At 37.3% G+C, this 22109-nt stretch overlaps 1 protein-coding gene across 5 annotated transcripts; it reads left to right on the top strand.

The window, feature by feature from the left end:
- The first annotated feature begins 304 nt into the window (after positions 1-304).
- Positions 305-22109, top strand: LOC106058133 (dual specificity tyrosine-phosphorylation-regulated kinase 2-like). 5 transcript variants are annotated; one of them, XM_056026370.1, is made up of 10 exons: positions 305-527; positions 4178-4417; positions 5993-6189; positions 6407-6629; positions 7695-7864; positions 8464-8686; positions 18534-18707; positions 19299-19487; positions 20114-20246; positions 21186-22109. In XM_056026370.1, the coding sequence occupies exons 2-10, from the start codon at positions 4319-4321 to the stop codon at positions 21206-21208; spliced, it is 1431 nt and encodes a 476-aa protein (XP_055882345.1). In that variant the 5' UTR covers positions 305-527; positions 4178-4318; the 3' UTR covers positions 21209-22109. The 5 variants fall into 5 exon arrangements, with proteins under 5 accessions (XP_055882345.1, XP_055882350.1, XP_055882371.1 ...); XM_056026375.1 differs by having other exon boundaries at positions 306-527; positions 20114-20181; XM_056026396.1 differs by lacking the exon at positions 305-527 and adding an exon at positions 5018-5108 and having other exon boundaries at positions 4182-4417.

Genomic DNA, 22109 nt, shown 5'->3' with positions numbered 1-22109 from the left:
CTCCATGTATTTAAACCATACATTCTTCCGCTTTTATAAGAAAGATGCCGCTTAAAGATGTAGCAGATATTTTTTTTATGAGTGTGCCTACAGTACAAAATGTGAATAGGCGAACGGAAAGATTACACTTTATAAGCTTTAGAAGGTTGTGTGGGAAAAAAAAATCTCCAAAAGAGAGGCCGAAATGAATATGGTTAGACAGCCTACGATAGGTATCTTTTTTTTTTTTTCAAGGTATCACCTTCCTGCTTTGTGTAGCTTGTCGTACTCTCATCGCCGAATTGTTTTGCCTTTTAGAAAAAGCTGACGTCATTACTTTTGCTGTATTAAAAAATGGTGTCTATTATAATAGCTATAAGTAGATCTGGTAGTAGATCTATAGGCCTATATAGATCTATCTAAGTAAAAACTGAACGTTTCCTATAATTTGCCAGACCCACTGGTGCAGCAGATGTAGGCCAAAACGTCATTCGAATGCAATATTTAAATAAAATTATTATGATCTAAATTAGATCCATTTCAATAAGGTACAATGTGATTAATTTTCATTTTAATCTAGGCGTTCTAGAGAAATCTAGATCTAGATTAGAATCTAGAAAATAGTTCTAGATCTGTTTCCAGCTAATGCCAAGGCATTCATCTCATTTCCATGATAGGATCCATGCTCCCAGTAGCGGCCTTAGGGGGTGGCAAGTGGGGCATCGCCAACTTCGAAAATTAGATCAGTTCTCATATTATATGAATTAATATGATAAAAAAAAATTATGTAAGTTCTTAACATGATATTTTTGGTTTTGAAATAACATTCAGTTTTGGTAAAGACAGCATCTTATGACCTGCCGATTCTAAGAGGCTATCAAAATAAAAGGTTTTGTGAAAACCTTTCCGCGAAAGTCGGATCTGCGAAAGTCAATGAACTACTGTTGCCTGTAGCTCCTATCTCACACTTTGTTCTTGTTATTATACCAAAGACAGGGTATAGTGTTTTCTGGTAAATTGTTTGGCACGATAGCTACTGGAGGCCAATTAGCAAACAAATGCTACTGCCACTGGAAGCATCTTTGTAATAAACTTCGGCAGCACGATGTTTTTGTAAATCACGTTAAGCGTATGGTTGAATGCATGGTCAGCATGGTTGAATTGAGTTCTGAGAATGTTCAATGAGAATGTTCAATGAGAATGTTCAATGAGAATGTTCAATGAGAATGTTCAATGAGAATGTTCAATGAGAATGTTCAATGAGAATGTTCAAGGAGAATGTTCAATGAGAGTGTTCAATGAGAGTGTTCAATGAGAGTGTCCAATGGTAGCACAATGATAGAAGGATGCTAGAACAAAGTACAAAAGAAAAACTCCATTGGCTCGCAGTGTTAACAACAAGCATTTCGTGGGAGAACAGATCAACTTTAAGAGCCAAACAACGGCCAATTTTAGGCTTGGTTGAGATGCTGGCCAAATTCGACACAATCATCTTCAACTAATTAAGAGCGCCGAGGCTCATGACCATTAATTCGGACATAAGATTCACAACGAGCTTGTGGACCTGATGGCATCAGAAGTAAAATCAAACCTGATAAATATTTTTCTGTCATCCTTGACTGCAAGTCATAGGGAGCAGATGTCCCTTATATTTCATTTTGTGGACGTATCAGATAGAAATTCAAGAAACAAAGAATCGGACAAAGAATAAAACGCAAGAAATTAAAACCATTTGATTAAGAGAGTATAGACGAATTAACATTTTCATCAACAGATTTAGAGGCGCTCTTTAGCGTGATGAGGTACGATATTGTTACGATCTTCTCTATCAGGCCTTCTGTGAATACTGCTAAACACAACACAACACATCTAACACAAGAACTTGACAACAAGAGTCTCAAGTAACAAAAAAATGTGGCGGTTTAATGACAAATACATGAAAAGCCAATACAACACAATTGGCTACATCAAATTCAAATGCTTTAACACAATAGAACTGCCTACTAAACACACTACAAGTCTTTCTCTGTATACTTCTAGACACGTACAGCTACATTTTCAAGGACTCACTTTGTAGCACACTGTCCTTACTGCCTTGCGTCCTGGACTCAACTGTCCTTTCTAACACACTGCCTCTCATCTGTAAAGGCTTTTTGGTCACATGACCATAACATTGGTCATATTGCGTGCATTAGCAGTAATGTCCCTTGTTCAACAGCCCTTGACAGGCCAAAAACCAAACCAAACCTTGACCTGCGTGATTGGCCTGAATCATGTGTGTCATTAGGCCGCACACACATTAACCCTTTCAGTCCGCCACTAGGCCTAGGGTTATAACAATATATATATATATATATATAGGGCCCCGCATATGACACTCGCCCAGGGCCCCGCGCACTGCCTCTGCATGCTCCTTTCGCAACTGAAAAAGGCCATCTTTTTTTTTGAAGTAACGTCTGTATTATATAAGATAAGATAAGATAAGATATAGATTTGTTAAGTTTTTTTTTTAAGTACTATGGATCTTATTTTTCTTGCCTAAATCTTAGACTTAGACTCGTAGATTTAAAAGAGTGTAAGTAGATCTAGATCTAAAACTAACTGTAGCACGAAGAAACAATAATAAACAAATACTGTCTGTCCAAAGGCTGTATGAAGCGTCTTGTGTGGTAGCTTAACTTGTTGCCACCGATAGCTGGAATCTGTGAAAGGGGAGCAGTTTTGTAAGTCTCTCTTGCCAGTAAATAGTCTCTCCACAACAATCCCTATGCAGAACCTCCTCGTGATGACAGATGGTGACATCAGGCCAAACTGCAAGGGTCTCTGAGCAGGTTTGACCCCAAGATGTGAGGCAGTCATGGCCCGTCGGCGTGCAGACACGCAACCAAACCCCTAACTATAGGTTAATTTATTCCGTTAATAGCCGCACTGCCTTGTGTGTGTCCCTGTTAGGTCTGAGGCTAAGGGAGAAAACCCTAACAGAAAATCCTGTTTTGGAGCCCATAGGCAAACTACTGTAGCCACCTGACCCCAAATTGCGATGGCTTTCCCTTTTTGGACCCGGTCAGTGTGGAAGAGAGGCGAGTGTTGTCGTGTGGGCACCCAGGCTTTCCGCCAGTAATGGAGAGGTCACTCCAATAAACAAATATGAAAGGATGTAAAGCTTTATTGCAAGACGAGTGTGCCTACAGTACAAACTATGATTTGCACAACCTCTATATAATGAGCGCCATGATAAATGCACTTGATGATAAGCAATAATAGACAGAGCATCAACTATCGACCAATCAATGTTGCGCACTAGCTGTTGTCGTGTATGTGTTTAATAATTAGAATTTGTTTTCAAGATGTCGACTAACATTAGTCAATTAAGAGGGGATGTAAATTCTCAGATCAAAAGAAAGACTAAGTATCTGTGTTTTGGTGAGGAGCGCAGAGATAATGAAGATTTGGGTGTTGTTTGTGATTCGTGCGTGTCGGTTGCATAGGTAGCACTCTTTGAAAAATACAGTTTGTCATCCAAGTGGGTTGTGTTCGCGGGAAAGTGAGAAGGCATTCCATTCTGAACTTTGGAGGTAGTAATAGGGAACAAGTAAAAGAAAATGTTTTCACAGTTGTAAACTGAAAGAAGCCGCTTGTTGGCGTCTAGCTCGCATTGTTCACAACTGTATACAACATCGAGCAGATCTGCTGCCAGAAAATGCTGAAGTTATAGTGCTAACGTGTTAAATTGTTTTTACAAAGCTTATATAATAACTCATTCTGTCTGTCTGGTAAAAAATTTGTAAACGTTATTTCTCCGACACCCAATGTCGGATCAAGCTAAAATTTTACACATTTATTTCTTTTACCTGACAACACAAGGATCAATTTTTTTTTTAAATAAACAACGAAAAATTTAATTTTAATATTGGCTTTTTTTTTCTCATAAAAGTCCCATCTTGATGGCCACTGGCCCACATCCATAAAAAAAAAGTCTATGTCCCGAATCTATTTTATTTGTATAAGTTCCATAATCGTCACGATTAGCCTTTTCGTACCTGAAACATTTGCTCAACTTACTTTGAGTCTAGAATTGATAAGGAGTGAAGAGCTAAGACTCCTTTGATTATGCAGCATCATGTCTATCAAAACCTCACCACTGAGACTTTCCATAATATAAAGCTATTTCTTCATATTCTTTTCTATCCTCAAACAGGCGTAAATAGATCAACCAAACAGCCAGTCAGAGAACATCGCTCAGAATGACATAAACAACGGACGTCATCTCGAGGTCGACTGGCACGTGACATTGCATGGTTTTCCTTTGGACACGGTTGTAGTTTGAGGTCAGTCAAAGATGGAGAAGCGTAGTGTTGTCATACAACAGATGTTCGAGGACTCCCCATCACTGTCAGCCTCGCTCAAGCCCCCACCAAGCAAGTCAGGCTCTGTCAAGGTTTCTAAGCAGTAAGATCACAGCGTTTCTCAACTCTTCTTTTTTTTCCCTAGTACATTTTGGGACTTTTTTTTTCTCTTTACCAAAATACTATTTTGTCATTTTTTTTAGTATTATCCACTGAAATTCATTTTCAGTCCCTGTAAGTCTCTCCCCCCCCCCTCCCACCAGGGTTATGTGCATCCCTAGGTTGAGAAACGCTGATTAATTTGATTTTAGTTGAGATGTAGGTCTACAGTTTGGGGACCATGTTAACTCATTACTACCATTATTCAATCAACTATTAGTGCGCCTTTTATTAAGATTTATAGGTGCACAAGCCAGCTACATTTACTAGTGTAACGAAGGGATTGTGAAGAGACAATAGATTGTGAATGAGATTATAATGTTAAAATTCTGTTTTTGTTTTTTTATATATTCAAACAATGTCTGATCACTCAAACACCGTCGTAATGTCGGAGAAAATGGTTTAAAAGTATGATCTCAAACAGAAATAGTTTTAAAATAAATACATAGCATTTTTTTATTTTTGAACTTGGAATCAAATGATGAACACACTTTTTGAATAAACAATGCAATTTAATTTCTATACATTTACAGCAGTCACTGAGGCCCCGAAAGAGTTAATGCATCTCCTTCTATAGTCTCTACAATCCTCCTTTGCTAAAACCATCAAAGCTATTTATGGCACGTATGGAAAATTATGATGTCGTCTTAGTTTTAACTAACTAATGTAAACAATTACTATATGTTCTGGAAATACACCAGTGACAAACAAAACAAGTTATTTTTAAACATTAAAATTGACGTTAAAAACTGACGCCCAATTAAGCATCAAAACTAAGCTAATCTTTTTTTCTTTTTTTTTTAATGTCAAAAAAATGTGACTACATCTCTGTGCGTTCGATCCATAGCGCTTCTTTGAATTGTATTCAGTTTTTTTTTAGACAAAGATGAAACTATTGATAATGGTTTTGGATTTGTTAAATAAAGTAAAAATAAAGACAATGTCTTTAAGATTTAGATAGACATTATGGGGGGATGAATAAAAATAACAAACAGTTTATTGCAAGAGGTACATTTGTCGTATCTTTGTTAGGTTTGGGTCAGGCAGCATAATTTGATTTCCACTAATAAATGTCAACAACTCATTTTAAAATCAACCGTGTCATCTATGGGTGAGTGGTCTTAAAGTTTGACGTTTCAGACAAACAACTTTACTGTTCAACTGCTCCAACAGTTCAGCAACTTCCGCCTCTAGCAAACATTGCTCAAAATATTACGACTTCTGACAACGGTGATGTTTTATAGCATTAGTGCTTTAAATCTTGGCATATTATCTGGGATAAGTTTCAGCCATTAAAAAAGAAACACGGAATGTGTCCTAAATTTTATCGCACCAGGACGCGCACTCTACAGTTTACTCTCTAAAAAAAATCTTTTTCTGCCTTATCCAAATGATAATACGTAGGCCTACTTTGGAAGTCTTGTTTATGCACGTAGTAATCTCGTCCTGACAATGAGATATGATTTTACAAAACTCCTTTATTTTGCAAAATGTTTTAATCCTGACAGAAAGAAACTCGAAGATTTCCACTGTCTCTCATGTCTCTCTCCACTACAACCGGAATGAGCCAGGGAACAGATTTGGCAAAGTCTTCAGAATCGGTTGCTGGTCTTCTAAGAAGGAAAAAGTCCATTAAACGCCAATCAACAGCCAGTGCTTCCACTCCAAATAAAATGGGACCCACTGCAGCTTTAGCAATGTTTGGGTAATCCAGTTGTCGTAATATGTCTTGAACAAATCCAGTTGTTGTAATATGTCTTGAACAATAAACTTTCTTTTCAAAACTTTACCAAGCCTTAATGATTCTTAGAAAGAAAACCTCACAGTACATAGGAAATGATAGCATAATGATCGTGATGCCGTATTTTTTTTTGCTATGACATATATCTAAGAGTGTAGAGATGTATATATTCTATTTCTAGCCATAAGCTAACAGCCTTTGAACACAATGAAATCAAAGATTACTCGGCCATCTATTGTTTGGGACTGAACGCTCAGAAATTGAACCCAGGACCCAATCCTAGCAAAGATACCGATGTCTACGATGACGAAGACCACTTCTACAAAGTTGTTCCCCGAGATCACATTGCTTATCGATTTGAAGTAGTCGATAAACCGATTCTTGGGAAAGGCACGTTTGGACAGGTGAGATGTGAATGTTGATACATTTACTGGGGCGGCGCTATGCCCTGCACAAAGATGAGAAAGAGCCTGGGGTTTCATTTTCATCGAACGTCTGTCTGGTATCGTGTGCACAATGGGTGGCCACAGGTTCTGAAACAAGCTGACTTAAGCTGAAAATTTCCTTTGTATTTGGCCAGCTCATCCTTCTGGTGAATAGTCAAGAAAAAGTTGCATGTGTGGCCGAGAGGCTACGTACGCTTGAACTTGGCTTGACTGCCTACCAAGGGGGCTCGAGGTTCGACACCTGACTCTAACAGAGTTGTGTTTACTAAGCGCCTATAGTCAGCACGGAAGACCTTCTCCCAGATACCCCTTCCCACCATTGGTCCACATATGAGATTGGACCATTCGCTCTGAGCATTCTATAAGCATAACAGTTGCCCTCTATAAAAAAAAAGTTTATGATGCAACTCTGAAATTTCGTCACCTTTGTGCAAAAGCATTATAAGCAAACGCCCAAAGCTTTCGCTGTTTAAATGTATTGATGACCAAGAATAAAGGACGTCATTTTATTTTGAAACCTTCAATACTTTAAAATTTTCTCTAAGATTTTTATTATTTAAAACATTTTTTAAAAAAGATAATTTTGTATGAATTATATCATTGTATTAGTCATTGTTTAAACAATCTAAAACAGTGATGGGCAAACTACGGTCCGCGGGCCAACTCAGGCCCACAGAAAGATTTAATCCGACCGAATGGTCGCGTGATATGCACGCTGGGCTGTCGTCAATATGATTTGAGGTTTGAACCACTGCCATCCCCTGCCGTACTGCAAGAGATCTGGTAAAGGACGTGATAATCTTCATTTGTATACGTTCGAAACGTTTAATAGAAAACAAACGTCTTCAAATTTGTATCGATTATGGAGATAACGAAAGCAATACATTAATATGTCTATGTTATTTTGTTATTATTCAGAGTTCCTCTAGTTCCTCTCCCTTTTTATTACTTTGTATTTTACAAAGTTATCATGATCTAATCTTGATCTTATTCTATATTTGAAGCTATTGAAATGTACTTCAGGTTGTCAAAGCTTATGACCACAAACTTCACAAGTACGTTGCACTGAAATTAGTTCGAAATGAAAGAATTTATTTAAAACAATCCCGAGAGGAGCTACGCATACTTCAGACTCTGAAAAGACAAGACGCTGACGGAATCTACAATGTCGTCATTATCAATGAATTTTTTATGTAAGTTTCGAGCAATGATTAGAGGATCGAATTCATGAGATCGATAGCATGCTACCACTTGTACTGTACTAATCCAATGGTCTTTAAAGAAAGTAATTAAACTTTACTGATTGCAGTTGTATCTTATAGATTTTCTATTTCATTGCTACCATGTCTTACATATGTGTGTTTGCACACAGCGTACAATTTCTCTTTTTTTCCCCACAAGATGTTACCATTCATTCTTTTCATTTTTTTTAACCATACCACCAATAGATTGGAAGAACCGTTTAGAAAAGGCGTCAATGAGCTTTAACTCATAGATACACGTAGGACATAATAATCTTTTCTTGAAGGAATGTCTGTAAATTATAAGTTGAACTGCAACGATTTTCTCTCGTCCCTTTCAGCTGGAACCAAAAATAGCTTTATATGGTCTAATTAGCCTACATTTTAAAGCCTTTGTTTAAACACACCAGAAACTTTAGACCTATTGTACATAGCCTCAACATTCTGTGTGGCTGGTCCACGATTGGGCAAGAAACGTGAGATACCAATCATGATACTACAGCAGTCTACTTCTCTTCTATCCAATATCTGATGGCCGTGCATTATTTTAGGTTTCGCAACCATATGTGTATCTCCTTTGAGCTGCTTGGCATGAACCTGTATCAAGTCCTTAAGAGAAATAATTACCGGGGTATCGGGATGACTAGGATTCTACCCATCGCCAAGTGTGTCTTGAAGTGTTTGGAGCTTCTGTTCCGGAACAGGATCATTCATTGTGACCTGAAACCTGAGAATATCATGCTGAAGAAGAATGGAGACTTCACGTCTGTTAAGGTAATGTGTCAATGTTTCTGTGAAGAAACAAGTCCTTTTACGTTAAAGTGTCTTTTAACTGTGGAACATTTTAACAAAACATATATACACGGCAACGTTATGTACAGATCTCCTGCTTCACTCGCTGACCTTTCTCTCTCTCTCTCTCTCTCTTGTTTACACACTAGTCACTTCCCCCAAGTCCCCTAACTCTCGATACTCAACACTTGACCGTGTGTCACGGTTGACCACACAGTAACCGTGTCACCACAGTCCTCCCAGGGCAGAGAAAAATTTTGATCGTATCAAAATGTCATGAACCCAATAGTTTGGGTGTACATTAATAATGTTTAACATCGACAAGAAAAAAATGACATGTAATACAATGGCATCTTCAATTATGAGAGAACTGATAATGACGACAAATAAATTTTCAATAATATGTTATTGCAAGGGACATTTCCAATTGAACTATCGCAGAAAGCTTTCCTGTTATATTATACATCTTATATAAAAAAAAATACACGCATTTAGTTTTTTCTATGTAACAATAATCTTTTGAATGCCAACATTGTCAGGTGAAAAATGCACAATTAGTTAATAGTTTATGTTACATCAAAACATCTTCCAATTTAAGGGAATTGTTTACTATGTGTTTCTTTCATACCAGTTCCTAACTGGACATCTATCATCTATGACTACAATCAATGCAACAAACATAAAAAACTCAATTGTAGTACAAATTTAACATCACTGAATGAAAATAAAAATTCTGGAGCGTATTGTTAATTCAATCTTGACAAGACAGACTTTAAAGTTATCTTACAAGGTATTTGTTTGAGTGAACCTAAGTCCAGCGGTCCCTAGACACATCTTGTCAACACGTCAGCTATCACGTTGATTTGTCCCGGAATAGCTTGAACTGTAAAGCTGAAGTCTTGAAGTTTTAAAGCCCATTTAGTAATCCTCTGGTTGGCTAGCTTATTTGTATTGATATAAGCTAGTGGGGCGTGATCTGTTAACAAGATGAATGATTTCCCAAGCAAATAACGGGATAGTTTCGTTATGCAGAACACAATAGCTAGAGCTTCACGCTCTATCGTGGAATATTTCTGTTCTGCTGCGTTCAGCTTTCTGTTAATGTAGTAAACTGGTCTTAGCGTTGCATCACACTTCTGCATTAAAGTGCCTCCCACTGCTGTGGAGGATGCATCTGTTGCCAAGTATAAAGGGTTTCTTATGTCTGGAAGCTGGAGTACTATGTCGTCTGAGAAGACATTTTTAATGCTTTGCAGGCATTCCTGTAGTCTGGAGCTCCATGTGATCTTGTTTGGCATGCCTTTTTTTTTGTCAGTTCAATTAGAGGTTGTGTAATACTTGTGAAATTTGCCAGGAACTGTCTATAGTAATTACATAAACCTAAGATGCTTCGGACTTGTCCCTTTATTGTAGGTATTGTTAAGTTGAGTATCTTGCTTATATTGTCTTGTAGTGGTCTGATCGTATTTTGCTGTATTCTGTGCCCTAGAAATTCAATCTCTGTTCTGGCGATTTTAACCTTACTAGGTTTTATTGTAAGCCCGTTGTCTTGTAGTATCTGGAATACTTGTTGCAGACCAGCAACGTGTTCTTCTAATGTGTTGTGGAAGACACATATGTCATCAAGATAGAAAATGACATCAGGTCTTTTCCCTATAAGTTTTGCCATCATTCTATTGAAGGTCGCAGGTGCGTTACTAAGCCCGAAACTCATGTAATTCCATTGGTAACAACCAAATGGAGTAGTGAATGCTGTAAGTGGCTTAGCATCTTCGTCTAGTGGAATTTGCCAGTAACCTCTGGCTAAGTCAAGAGTAGTGAAATATTTTGTACCTCTAAGTTTAGGTATAATGTTCTCTATGTTAGGCATTGGGTATGTATCTTTCACTGTGATGGCGTTTAGTTTCCGGTAGTCTACACATAGACGCATCTTTCCGGTTGTTTCCTTTTGTTTCACTAGGACTGCTGGAGCTGAGTATGGGGATGTGGATGCATCAATTATTCCCATTTTTAGCAGCGTTTCAATTTCCTTTTTCAGTATCTCTTCATGGTGTAAGGAAACTGGATATGGTTTGGATTTTTTGGGCTTCGTATCAGTCAGTTGGATAGTGTGTTTTATGGCAGTTGTTCTACCCGGTTTGTCTGTGAATATTGGCGCCCATTGAGCTAGCAGTTTATCAATATCTTGCTTAACTGGATACTGGAGGTGTGATGTGTCTATATCTTTCACAGTTTCACAGCTTTCAATAACTGAACATGGTAATTCATCTGGTTCCTCTATTGTTTCTATCATCATAACTCTCTGACTGTCTTGCGTGTCTTGCTTAGCGTTCGTTGAAAGAGTAAATGGTCTGGGCATGTACAGCTTCAGCATATTGATGTGAAATACTTTGTCTCGACCTCTGATGTTTATACTGTAGTCGACCTTCGAAATCACCTTTTTGACTTGGAATGGGCCCTGCCATTTTATAAATAGCTGGTTATTTTTGTCAGGCAGCAGAACCATGACATTATCACCAACTTGTAGTGTTCTCAACTTTCGTCCCTGATTTAGCTTTCTCAATAGTTCTGGTTTCTCTCTGTTTGTTTGCTTTTGGACAGTTTCGCATGCTTTGATTATATTTTGTCTTGTTTTGATGACAAGATCGTATCCTGTGAGTACGTCATGTTCTATGTTCCTATTTACTAGAAAGTCTCTGTATAGTGACATGGGTCCCCTAACAGGTGAGCCATAGAGCATCTCGAATGGTGAGAAGCCCGTTGTTGTGTGTGTTACTTCTCTGTAGGCGAACAGTATGGGGTTGTCCTAGTCTGTTGGGTTGTCCTGTGCTACTTTGTTCAGCATTGTTTTCATCGTTGAATTCAGGCGTTCGCACATCTCATTTGCTTGGGGGTGAAAACGGGCAGCAAATTGTTGTTTAATATTTAGAGTTTTTGCAAAACTGTGCGAATTCATTTGATTTAAACTGGGTGCCTTGATCACTCAGTATTATGCGAGGGTAACCTGTTCTTGCAAATATTGCTGTAAGTGCGTCTCCGACATCTTCGGAAGAAATTCTTTTCAATGGTATTGCTTCTGGAAACCGTGTGCACATGTCTACAACAGTCAATATGTAGCGATGGCCTCTTCCGGATATTACTGGCATTGGTCCAATAATATCTACAGCTATCTTTTCAAATGGCATTTCACTTAAGTCTGTTGTTTGTATTGGAGCTTGCATATATGTTCCCTTTGCTCCATGTATTTGGCAAATATGGCAAGATTTTATGTAGGCCTTGACTTCTTGCGTAATTCTAGGCCAAAAAAAATCATTCAAGATTCTATTCAATGTTCTCTTTACTCCCATATGTCCGGCAAACGGGGTGTCATGTGCAAGCTATTGTTGTGTCTTGCCTGCTTTCAAATGAATTTCTCTCACATAGACACCATCTTCGCCTATCTTGATTAACCCTCGTCTTGGTGGAGCTTCACTATCAATGAGTAGATCTGGATCATTTTTCTGTTCACTGACAAATTTTTCTGTTTTAATCTGTAGTGGGTCTTGACTTTCTGTGGAGATTTCATTTGGGTTGTTCACTTGATTATGGCTTCTCATATCGCTATTTTCTGTTTCTGTATTTTCATTTTCATTGTTATAAGGAACTTGTATGTTATCGTTTGTATTTAGCACTTCTTCTGCTTTCTTCTGAGCTCTTGTAGTAACCATGGAACATTTCTGTGTGTATTTTTCTTTCCACTTGTTCAATTCTTCTACTGTGCAATTTTTAGAGCCTTTGATACAGCCAATGATAAGGCCAATGTTGTCAGGCTTATTGTCTAGTACTAAAGCCTCATGCCAACCACTGATGAACGGTGTGTGTATGTTGATACGTGCTACCAGATGTGTAGTTACTTGACCAGTGTAACCAACACAGTCTTGTCTTCTTCCGGTGTACTCTTGTGGGTTGACGTATTCTTTTGCGACTAAAATTGCAGTTGCACCTGTATCGTACAGTACGTTGGTCATTTGTTCTCCCACAAAGCCTGTCTATACCTGCAGTTTATTAGTGTGTTTGGCAGCAAATGCTCGATCTCTTGGTCTGTCGTTCCAATCTTTATTGCGTCGGTTGTAGAAGCAAGTCTCTGTTGTGTGGTTTGTTCTACCACAAATTTGACATTGGAAACGAACTCTTTGCTGATTACGTTGATATTCTCTATTCTTGTAAGTATATGTTGGGCTCCTTTCTTCGTCTTTCTCTCTTCGATATCTATATGTTGGACTCATTTCTTCATCGTTGTCTTTTCGATATCTATAGGTCGGGCTCATTTCTTCATCTTTCTCTCTTCGATATATATATGTTGGACTCATTTCTTCATCGTTGTCTCTTCGATATCTATAGGTCGGGCTCATTTCTTCATCTTTTTCTCTTCGAGATCTATATGTTGGGCTCATTCCTTCATCTTTCTCTCTTCGAGATCTATATGTTGGGCTCTTGTCAGCGTTCTCTCTTCTATATAGAGGGCTTGGAGTCCGCATTCTTGCAGCGTTGTTCACCATACAAGCTGATGCCGCAGTTGGGTTTTCTCTAACACTTCCCTTGGGTGTGTGGCCTTATACTGCCTTAGTTGTGCTATCAGGCTGCTGATGGTCTTTGGCTCTCGCTCCGTGACGTATGTTTTCACATTATTATTGTAAGCTTCCATCACAGTGTCCATCATGATGTGTTCTCTGAGGGTTTCATATTTGTGATCCACTTTTGACAGGTCTACCCATCGATCGAAGCATATCGACATGTTGGTGACGAATATTTGTGGATCGTCGTTCGCCAGAGGTGTCGACTCTTTCAATTTCCTTCTGTATTCGTAACTTGTGGAGCCAAACTGTCTCAGCAACGCCTCCTTCACGGCCACGTACTCTTTTCTTTCTTCATCTCTCATTTGAAGACAGATGCTGATGGCTCTACCTTTTAAGCGCCCCATGAGGCTTCTTGCCCATTCTGTCTGTGGGAGGTTGCATGATGTTGCTATATCTTCAAATCTCAGTAGATATGAGTCAATGCACTCATTCTGGCTCTCGTCAAATGGAGACATTCTGTCTAATTGTTTGTATTTGTCAAAGTGTTCCTCCTTTTCATTTTGCTGTTCTTTGTCTTTCTTTTCTTTAAGATTTAGTTCTAGTTGTAAGATTTCCTTCCTTCTACTATCTTCTACTTTCTTTTTGGCTTCTTCCCTATTAAATCTCCTTTCTTCCCTTTCTTCCTCCTGTGTTATTTTTATTGTAATGAACTTTTCAAGTTCTTCGCCTTGTAGGCCATTTTCCTTGCCCGCTTCTCTAAATATTTTGTACATCGACATTTCCACTTACTTGTGCCTCGTCGTATCTCGTCGTGGTCGCCAGTTGTGAAGAAACACGCCCTTTTATGTTAAAGTGTCTTTTAATTGTGGAACATTTTAACAAAACATATATACACGGCAACGTTATGTACAGATCTCCTGCTTCACTCGCTGACCTTTCTCTCTCTCTCTCTTGTTTACACACTAGTCACTTCCCCCAAGTCCCCTAACTCAACACTTGACCGTGTGTCACGGTTGACCACACAGTAACCGTGTCACCACAGTTTCTAAAGTAATTATTCAGCTAGAAATATCCCGCCTTTTTTTCATTTTACTTCACAAAGCAAATAAAAAACAAGCAGGATATAAAATACTTTAAAAAGTAATTTTAAAGCTTATATCTAATGGGGGAGAACTCCACATTTACAATTATGTATCTCACTAATGTAGAGTTTATTTTCCTTTTACAATATCATACAAAATAATTCATTGCCAATAATATTTGACTAATTGTTTATTTTTCTAATTGATTCGTGTTTTGTTAATTACAATAAATAATTGTGTGAAGTTTTAATTTGATCCAAGAATGGTTGTGGGAGAAATAACGTGTACAACTATCTAAGGAGACTAAAACCCACATATTTAGCCATATGATGAAGGATTAAGTTTCCTTCATTACTATCAAACAAAATAATTATTTATCAGTAATAATTGACTAATTGTTTAACAATTAATTTTTTGTATAGATTCATGCTTTGTTAGGTGCCTGTTCAATAAATAATTGTGTAGTTTCACCTTGATCCGAGAATGGGTGTGGGAGAAATAACGAGGTTCAAAATGTGTATCGGACAGACAGACAGAGCGAGTTTATTAAATATTTGTAAAAAGAAATCCAAAACAAGTAGAGAGAAGAAAGGGAAACTGCAAGCACTTTATAAATACTTTTTTTTTTTTCACAGTAAAGATGGATGCTTGGATGAATAGAGACTGAGTGAGAGCAAAGTAGTCTAGCGGTGGCGCTTTACTCTAGGCTTCTGAAAAGAGTATTTGAGTGATAAAATAAATAGGACTGCATAACTAACATTCTCCTAAAACTTTATGAAAAAAATTTTTTTTTTTAATTTTGAAAACTCACTCGGCAGAGACCTGAATTTATTTAAATACGCTCTTTCTAACTTGTTTCTTCCTGTATACATCGTCGTTAACAAAAAATTTAAAGTCGTTTTAAGACCATTTGTACCTAAAGCGGTTTACAATGACATATCACCATCTTAGCGCTTTAAAATTACTGAATTGTGAGTTTATAATAATAACGATGTCCATGGGCATAGCCATGTTTTTTTTCGGGGGGGATAACTCCCCACGCGGAAAAAAATATTTATATGTATGTATGTGTGTGTACATAATCTTTATTACATTCTGACCCTACATTATTTCGTAAGACGTTTATTGTGCCCTAGAATAGGTTCTTCCTGGAGTCAGTGGAAAAATTGTTGACTCCCCGCCATAGCCAGCCAGGGGGTCTAGGGGAGCGACAGGAGCTCCCCCAGCGCGGGGCGAAGTCCCGCCGCCAAGCACTATTTCTGATATTAAAAGCCAATAAAATGCATATTCTGAGGTATCTACAGTGCATTTTCCTGCTATTAGAAAGTTTTATTGCAAAAACTTAATGTGCTATTCTTACTGACTCAGACCCTCCCGCGCCTTTCGGCGCATTTGTCGTCAAGCTGTTTCCACAAAAATCTGTCACTGGTAATGTCTGAAGCCTCTTCCCACCTGCTCTGAGGATCTCCATGAAAGTGTGTAACCAAGTTGTACTAGGATGTCATCGCAACTCTTATTATGCGTAATTCATTTTATCGGAGAACACGTCCCGCAAACCTCATGCGACGCTCTGTCACAATCTTACTAAGGGGTCGACTCCCAGTTCGTCATAGGATTTCCTTGATTTAGACCCGATTTCTATAACTGACTCCTAAAATCTGTCTTAGCCATCTTTGTTGAGCCACATTTAGTGTTTATCAATTTCGGCAGATGACTATCCACTGCAGTTTATTAATGGAGCACAATCACTGGTAGAAATGTGTAACCTCTCTTGAATACGTTCTTGGAATTAGGTGACTGTAGTTTGCTTTAGATTTTATATCGAAAAGGGATGTTTTATCGTCAAAATCATCTGTAGGGGTTTTAAATTAAAAAATCTCTGGAGTTATGGGTTGTTGTTTTTTTTTAATTCAAAACCCCGTTTAGGTACGGTCATAGAATTTGGTAACTGTAGTTTGCTTTAGAATAATATTAAAGATTGAGGTTTTCCACCTCAAAACGCTCTGTAAGGGGATTTTAAACTCAAAACTATATGGAGGGGTTTTAAACTGTAAAAAAAAAAGCCATCTATTGGAGAAGGGTTTAAACTCAAAACCCCCAATTGGCTTGGCTACGCTCAAAAAGTTTTAGTGTGTAATTTGCTTTTTTTTATATTGAAGAGGTATTTTTTAGCTTCAAACTCCGCAGGAAGGGAGTTTAAACTCAAAACCCCTTTGACTACACTCATACAATTTTGAGTGTATAATTTGCTTTGTTTTTAATATTAAAGAGGTATTTTTTACCTTCTAACCCCGCTGAAAGAGGTTTAAACTCAAAACCTCTTTGGCTACACTCATAGATTTTAGAAAGGGGAAAAGACGCTATTAGTTTTGTGTGAAATGTATGTCCGTCTGTCCCGTAGATCTCGTAAACTAGAAAAGATATTGAAAATCCGACATCACAATATTTTAGACCATTCAAAGTTCTGATGCAACGGCTACTTTTTTTTTCCTGAAAGCGAAAAATCTAATTTTTAAAATCAGTTATGCAAGCAGTTTTTTAAAGAGAAAAAGCTAATTAGTATGCATTATAAGTTAGACCTAACTTAAAACAAATAGTAATCTTATAAACTTTATTTTCTTGAACAATTTTTTTTTTGCGGAATTTTTTTTTTTTTTTTTTGAGGCTTTGAATAAGAGATTGAGTCTTTTCAAAACAATTAAATTATTTATAAGACTTCAGTTAGGCCTGGAGAGGCGCGGTAGCTGAGTGGTAAAGCACTTGTCTTCATAACCGAGGGTCCCGGGTTCGAATCCTGGTGAAGACTGGGATATTCAACTTTAGAATCCTTGGGCGCCTCTGAGTCTACCCAGCTCTAATGGGTACCTGACATTAGTTGGGGAAAAGTAAAGGCGGTTGGTCGTTGTGCTGGCTACATGACACCATCGTTAACCGTAGGCCACAAAAACAGATGAACTTTACATCATCTGCCCTATAGACCACAAGGTCTGAAAGGGGAACTAGTTAGGCCAGGTTCACATCTAACTTTACATTCACTTGCACCTATCCTTTGATCTGCTGCACCTTTGGGGCACTACACAAGATCTGTCAACCTTCTTTCTCCATTCTTATCTCTCATTTGTCTTTGATATAATTTGATTCGGATGTTCTTTCTGAAAATATTGAAGCCTGCCTGGGAGGACCACTTAGGGGGCCGATTTTAAGTTTGTGTTTCCACACAAACTGTCTTTGTAACCTTGTTTTATATTGAAAAGGTATTTTTTAGCAGGAAGGGAGTTTAAACTCAAAACCCCTTTGACTACACTCATACAATTTTAAGTGTATAATTTGCTTTGTTTTTAATATTAAAGAGGTATTTTTTACCTTCTAACCCCGCTGAAAGAGGTTTAAACTCAAAACTGAGTCAAAATCCATTTAACTACGCTCATAACATTTTGAGTGCATAATTTGCCTATTTTTTTTTCATATTGAAGAGGTATTTTTAGCTTCAAACCCCGCTGAAGGGGGGTTTAAATTCAAAACTTAGTCAAAACCCATTTAGCAACGCTCATAAGATTTTGAGTGCGTAATTAGCTTTTTTATATTGAAGAGGGGGTTTATCGTACATTTTGGAGGGGGTTTTAAAATCAAAATCTTCCTTAACTGTGCTCTTGGAATTTGAGGATTGTCGTTTGCATTTTTTCTGGTTTTGTTATTTTGTTTTATAGCAGAGGGGGATTTAACTGCAAAAACCCCTGGTAGGGGGTTTTAAACTCAAAACCCCCTGGAAGGGGTTTTAAACTCAAAACCCCCAGGTAAGGGGTTTTAAACTTTTAAACTAAAAAACCATTCGCTGTGCTGGGGCAAGTGATGGTTTAGTATTAAAATCTCACCTAAAATAAACAAAATCAAAGGAAAAAAAATCAGTTATTAATTCCGATCCCCTCCCCCTGCGGGGGGGGGGGGGGGGATTTCATTTCGGGGGGGGGGGGTTGAACCCCAACCCCCTCCCCCTGGCTACGCCCATGACGATGTCTAACCAATACACAAACTCACATTGACTAGTTCCACTTTTAATTTTTTTTTTTTTTCGTTTCAACATGAACTCTTAGGGCCCATAAGATGTTTATATTTAGCCTAATTTATCAAATAAAGTTAGTTATGTTGATACAATTACAATGTAGCATATTTGTAATATATATTAATCAACAGGTGGGAGACTTCGGTTCTAGTTGCTATGAACAACAGCAGGTGTATCACTACATCCAGTCCAGATACTACAGAGCGCCGGAGGTTATTCTTGGCATGCGCTACGGACCGGCTATAGATATGTGGAGTTTTGGGTGTGTACTTGGTGAGCTGTCAATAGGACTTCCAATATTCGTGGTGAGTATAGTCTATTAGAGCGCGGAGCGATATTAACAAGGGCTTCCAATTTTCGTGATGAGTATAGACTATGGGCGCGATGACTAGGGCTTCCAATATTTGTGGTGAGTATAGTCTATTGGAGCGCGGAGCGCTATCACTTGGGCTTCCAATATTCGTATAGTGCATTCAAGGGATCGAGCAGAAGGGCCTCCATTTGTTTTCAGTGGGCGGATATAGTTTAGAAGGCAGTAAGCTGGACGGATTCTTCCTAGCTGCAAGAAAGCTGAGGAAGAGAAAGAAATAGCAGTTTAAGTTCTGAAATGGTAGGGAAATTAGGGAGACTTGTCTAGCAAAGAAAAAACGCTCCCCCCCCCCCCCCCCCAAAAAAAAAAAAAAAAAAAAAAAAAAACTCGCTAAATTAGCAAAAAATGTACACCACTGGTTCTATAGTATTCTTATCGATGTATTGAGCAAATAAACTGTAAAGGTGGTTTATGATAAAAGAGAAAATGGTGAGACAGAGGTGGGGGGATAATTTGAGTTCTCTTTACAAATACAAAATGATTTCATCACAGCTGTAAGAAACATGTTTTTAATGTGTGTGTTCAGGGGGCCGATGAAGAGGATCAACTAGCTGCAATAGAGGAAGTGCTCGGTGAAGTTCCGCCATCCATTCGTAATAGATGTAGACCCAAGACTCGGAGTGGTCGGAGGAGAAAAAACCGAGGACCTCCTGGGAGTAAATCCTTAAATTCCATCATAGCTGGAGATGATCTATTTAAGGATCTAGTCAAAGTGGTAAACGTTTGTTACACAATACACACTAACATCTAGTCAAATGGGTAAAATTGTTACACTTACATCTAGTCAAATGGGTAAAATTGTTACACAACACACACTTACATCTAGTCAAATGGGTAAAATTGTTACACAACACACACTTACATCTAGTCAAATGGGTAAAATTGTTACACAACACACACTTACATCTAGTCAAATGGGTAAAATTGTTACACAACACACACTTACATCTAGTCAAATGGGTAAAATTGTTACACAACACACACTTACATCTAGTCAAATGGGTAAAATTGTTACACAACACACACTTACATCTAGTCAAATGGATAAAATTGTTACACAACACACACTTACATCTAGTCAAATGGGTAAAATTGTTACACAACACACACTTACATCTAGTCAAATGGGTAAAATTGTTACACAACACACACTTACATCTAGTCAAATGGGTAAAATTGTTACACAACACACACTTACATCTAGTCAAATGGGTAAAATTGTTACACAACACACACATACAAATTAACATTTGTATCAGCCATCTATTTAATCATGTATTAACTATGCTTGCACAATTTTGTTTTTCAAATGTGCAAATGTACTTCCTTTTCTTTGATCAGGTGCTAGAGTGGGATCCTCTGTGCCGACCAACACCTTTAGAAATTCAAGAGCACCAGTGGTTTAACAGGTCAGCAATGACTCCCATGGGCCAAAAGAAACCTAAACAAAATGCAAACTGGGGGAAGAGACTTGGTATGAATGGAATGAGTAGTGAATGAAAGAATCTGTAGTGCCCCTAAACAATTCCTAAATCTGGTTTAGTTTCACATGACACTCAAAGTTTTTATTATTTCAATAATATATTTAATTGTTGACTGATTACGTTGCTCCAATCCCCAATTAAACTGTTTTGAATGGCGAATGGCCTACTAAACACTAGCTTGTACCATGACAAGTCCTGACATCCAGCTAAATCTAAATGGATAAAACAAAACATAATAACATCACATTATGGTTAATGCCTCTGGACTACCATCAGTTGGACATTGCTATAATCATAGATTTGAGATGCCTTTAAAAGAAATAGGAAACTGTAGAGTTGTGCACGTTATTCTAAAATACTTTATAGGCAACGCTGTCTATTGTAAAAAAAAAAAATCTACACCTATAATCACATATTGTTTTGTTTTTCCCAATTTCTCTTATTAGCTTGCAAGCTCTTTATGGACGGACAAGTCACTGATTTCAAAAACAGCTCTAACGAATTTCCTAGAAATTTAGAATTTAGTTTATGTCTATATCTCTGAGAAAAAAAAAAAAACTAGCTACTTGGCCACACATTTAAAACTCTGGTTTGAACATATATAATTTTTTTTTTCAAATTACAATCATCTTAATATTAAATTTGCCTTACATGATTTTATTTTGAACACAGCTTCAGCTGGGCTTCACATAAACATTTTGTGTCTTATAGAGAAGTTCCAGTCCATATGCCCTTGTAAAAACGTGATTGTGCAAAGCATTACTAGAAATAAAAATAGAATCCTTGACCCCTGTCAGCTGCATAAAGGAAGAAATGTTTTTTATAACTTTGTTTTCAATCAGGTTAAAATGAAACAAACGCTGTAACCGTGAAAACACTAATTATTTGTTCAGTTTCATTTGATTCAATGATTTCCCTTTGTCTTTCAGACGAGCAAGCCACATTACCATAAGCGCTAGCCCCAGTAGCAGTATTCATTAGAATCCCATGGGAAGAAGACACTGTAAATGTTGAACACAAGTGTATGTTGAAACTATTACAACAAATTGTATTAGATACTTTCTGTACAAGAACATTGGAAGTTTGAAACAAGTTTACACATTAGTTAGTGCATTGTGCCTTTTTTTTTTTAACTTTACAATTCCTTTCGGAAGTTTGACTGTTTGATCAATTCTGAAACTGAAATATTTGTCATATACATGCCATGATTTTTTTTTTTTAATTAGCATTTACTGATTAAAAAAGAGAATATTATACATATATATATACACACACAAATATGTTGTACACATATGAATACAGCTTTGATCACCATAGTTAAATTCAACATGTTCTAATTAAGCTCATTTATCACATTTGCCATCTTTGAGTGTTACATAGTTCATATTTATGAGGCTTTTGATATGTGGAAATGCATGTAAAATGAAAAGAAAGAAAGCTAACATTTTATTTTTAGTTACGGTGAAAATGTATACTGGTTGGTATTCTCTTACGTAAGTAAGCTGTAAGATATTATCAATATTAACTATGAATTTGAATGTCTATCAAATACTTCACTTAACAACCTTGTTTTAGATCATGCACACAGTTTTTGTTTGTCAACTTTGTCAATCATAAATAAAAATAAATGTGTAACAAAACTTGGTTTTAAAAATGTAGAATTGCCAGCAATGCATTGAAAAATGGTAAGAGTATCATGGTAAACTGTATAGAAACATTTTAAACTTTTGTTAACAAATCTTTCTACATTGTAGAAGTATACAATACAAAAGCTTCATTCTCATAAACAAGAACAATGTCTAAAGCTCTTCAGCTCTAAGTAAGTTCTTAGAATAAATGAAACTAAGATTGAA

The sequence above is a fragment of the Biomphalaria glabrata genome, chromosome 1 (genome assembly GCF_947242115.1).
Source record: "Biomphalaria glabrata chromosome 1, xgBioGlab47.1, whole genome shotgun sequence".
Lineage (NCBI taxonomy): Eukaryota > Metazoa > Mollusca > Gastropoda > Planorbidae > Biomphalaria > Biomphalaria glabrata.
This window is presented reverse-complemented; position numbering and strand designations above follow the sequence as displayed.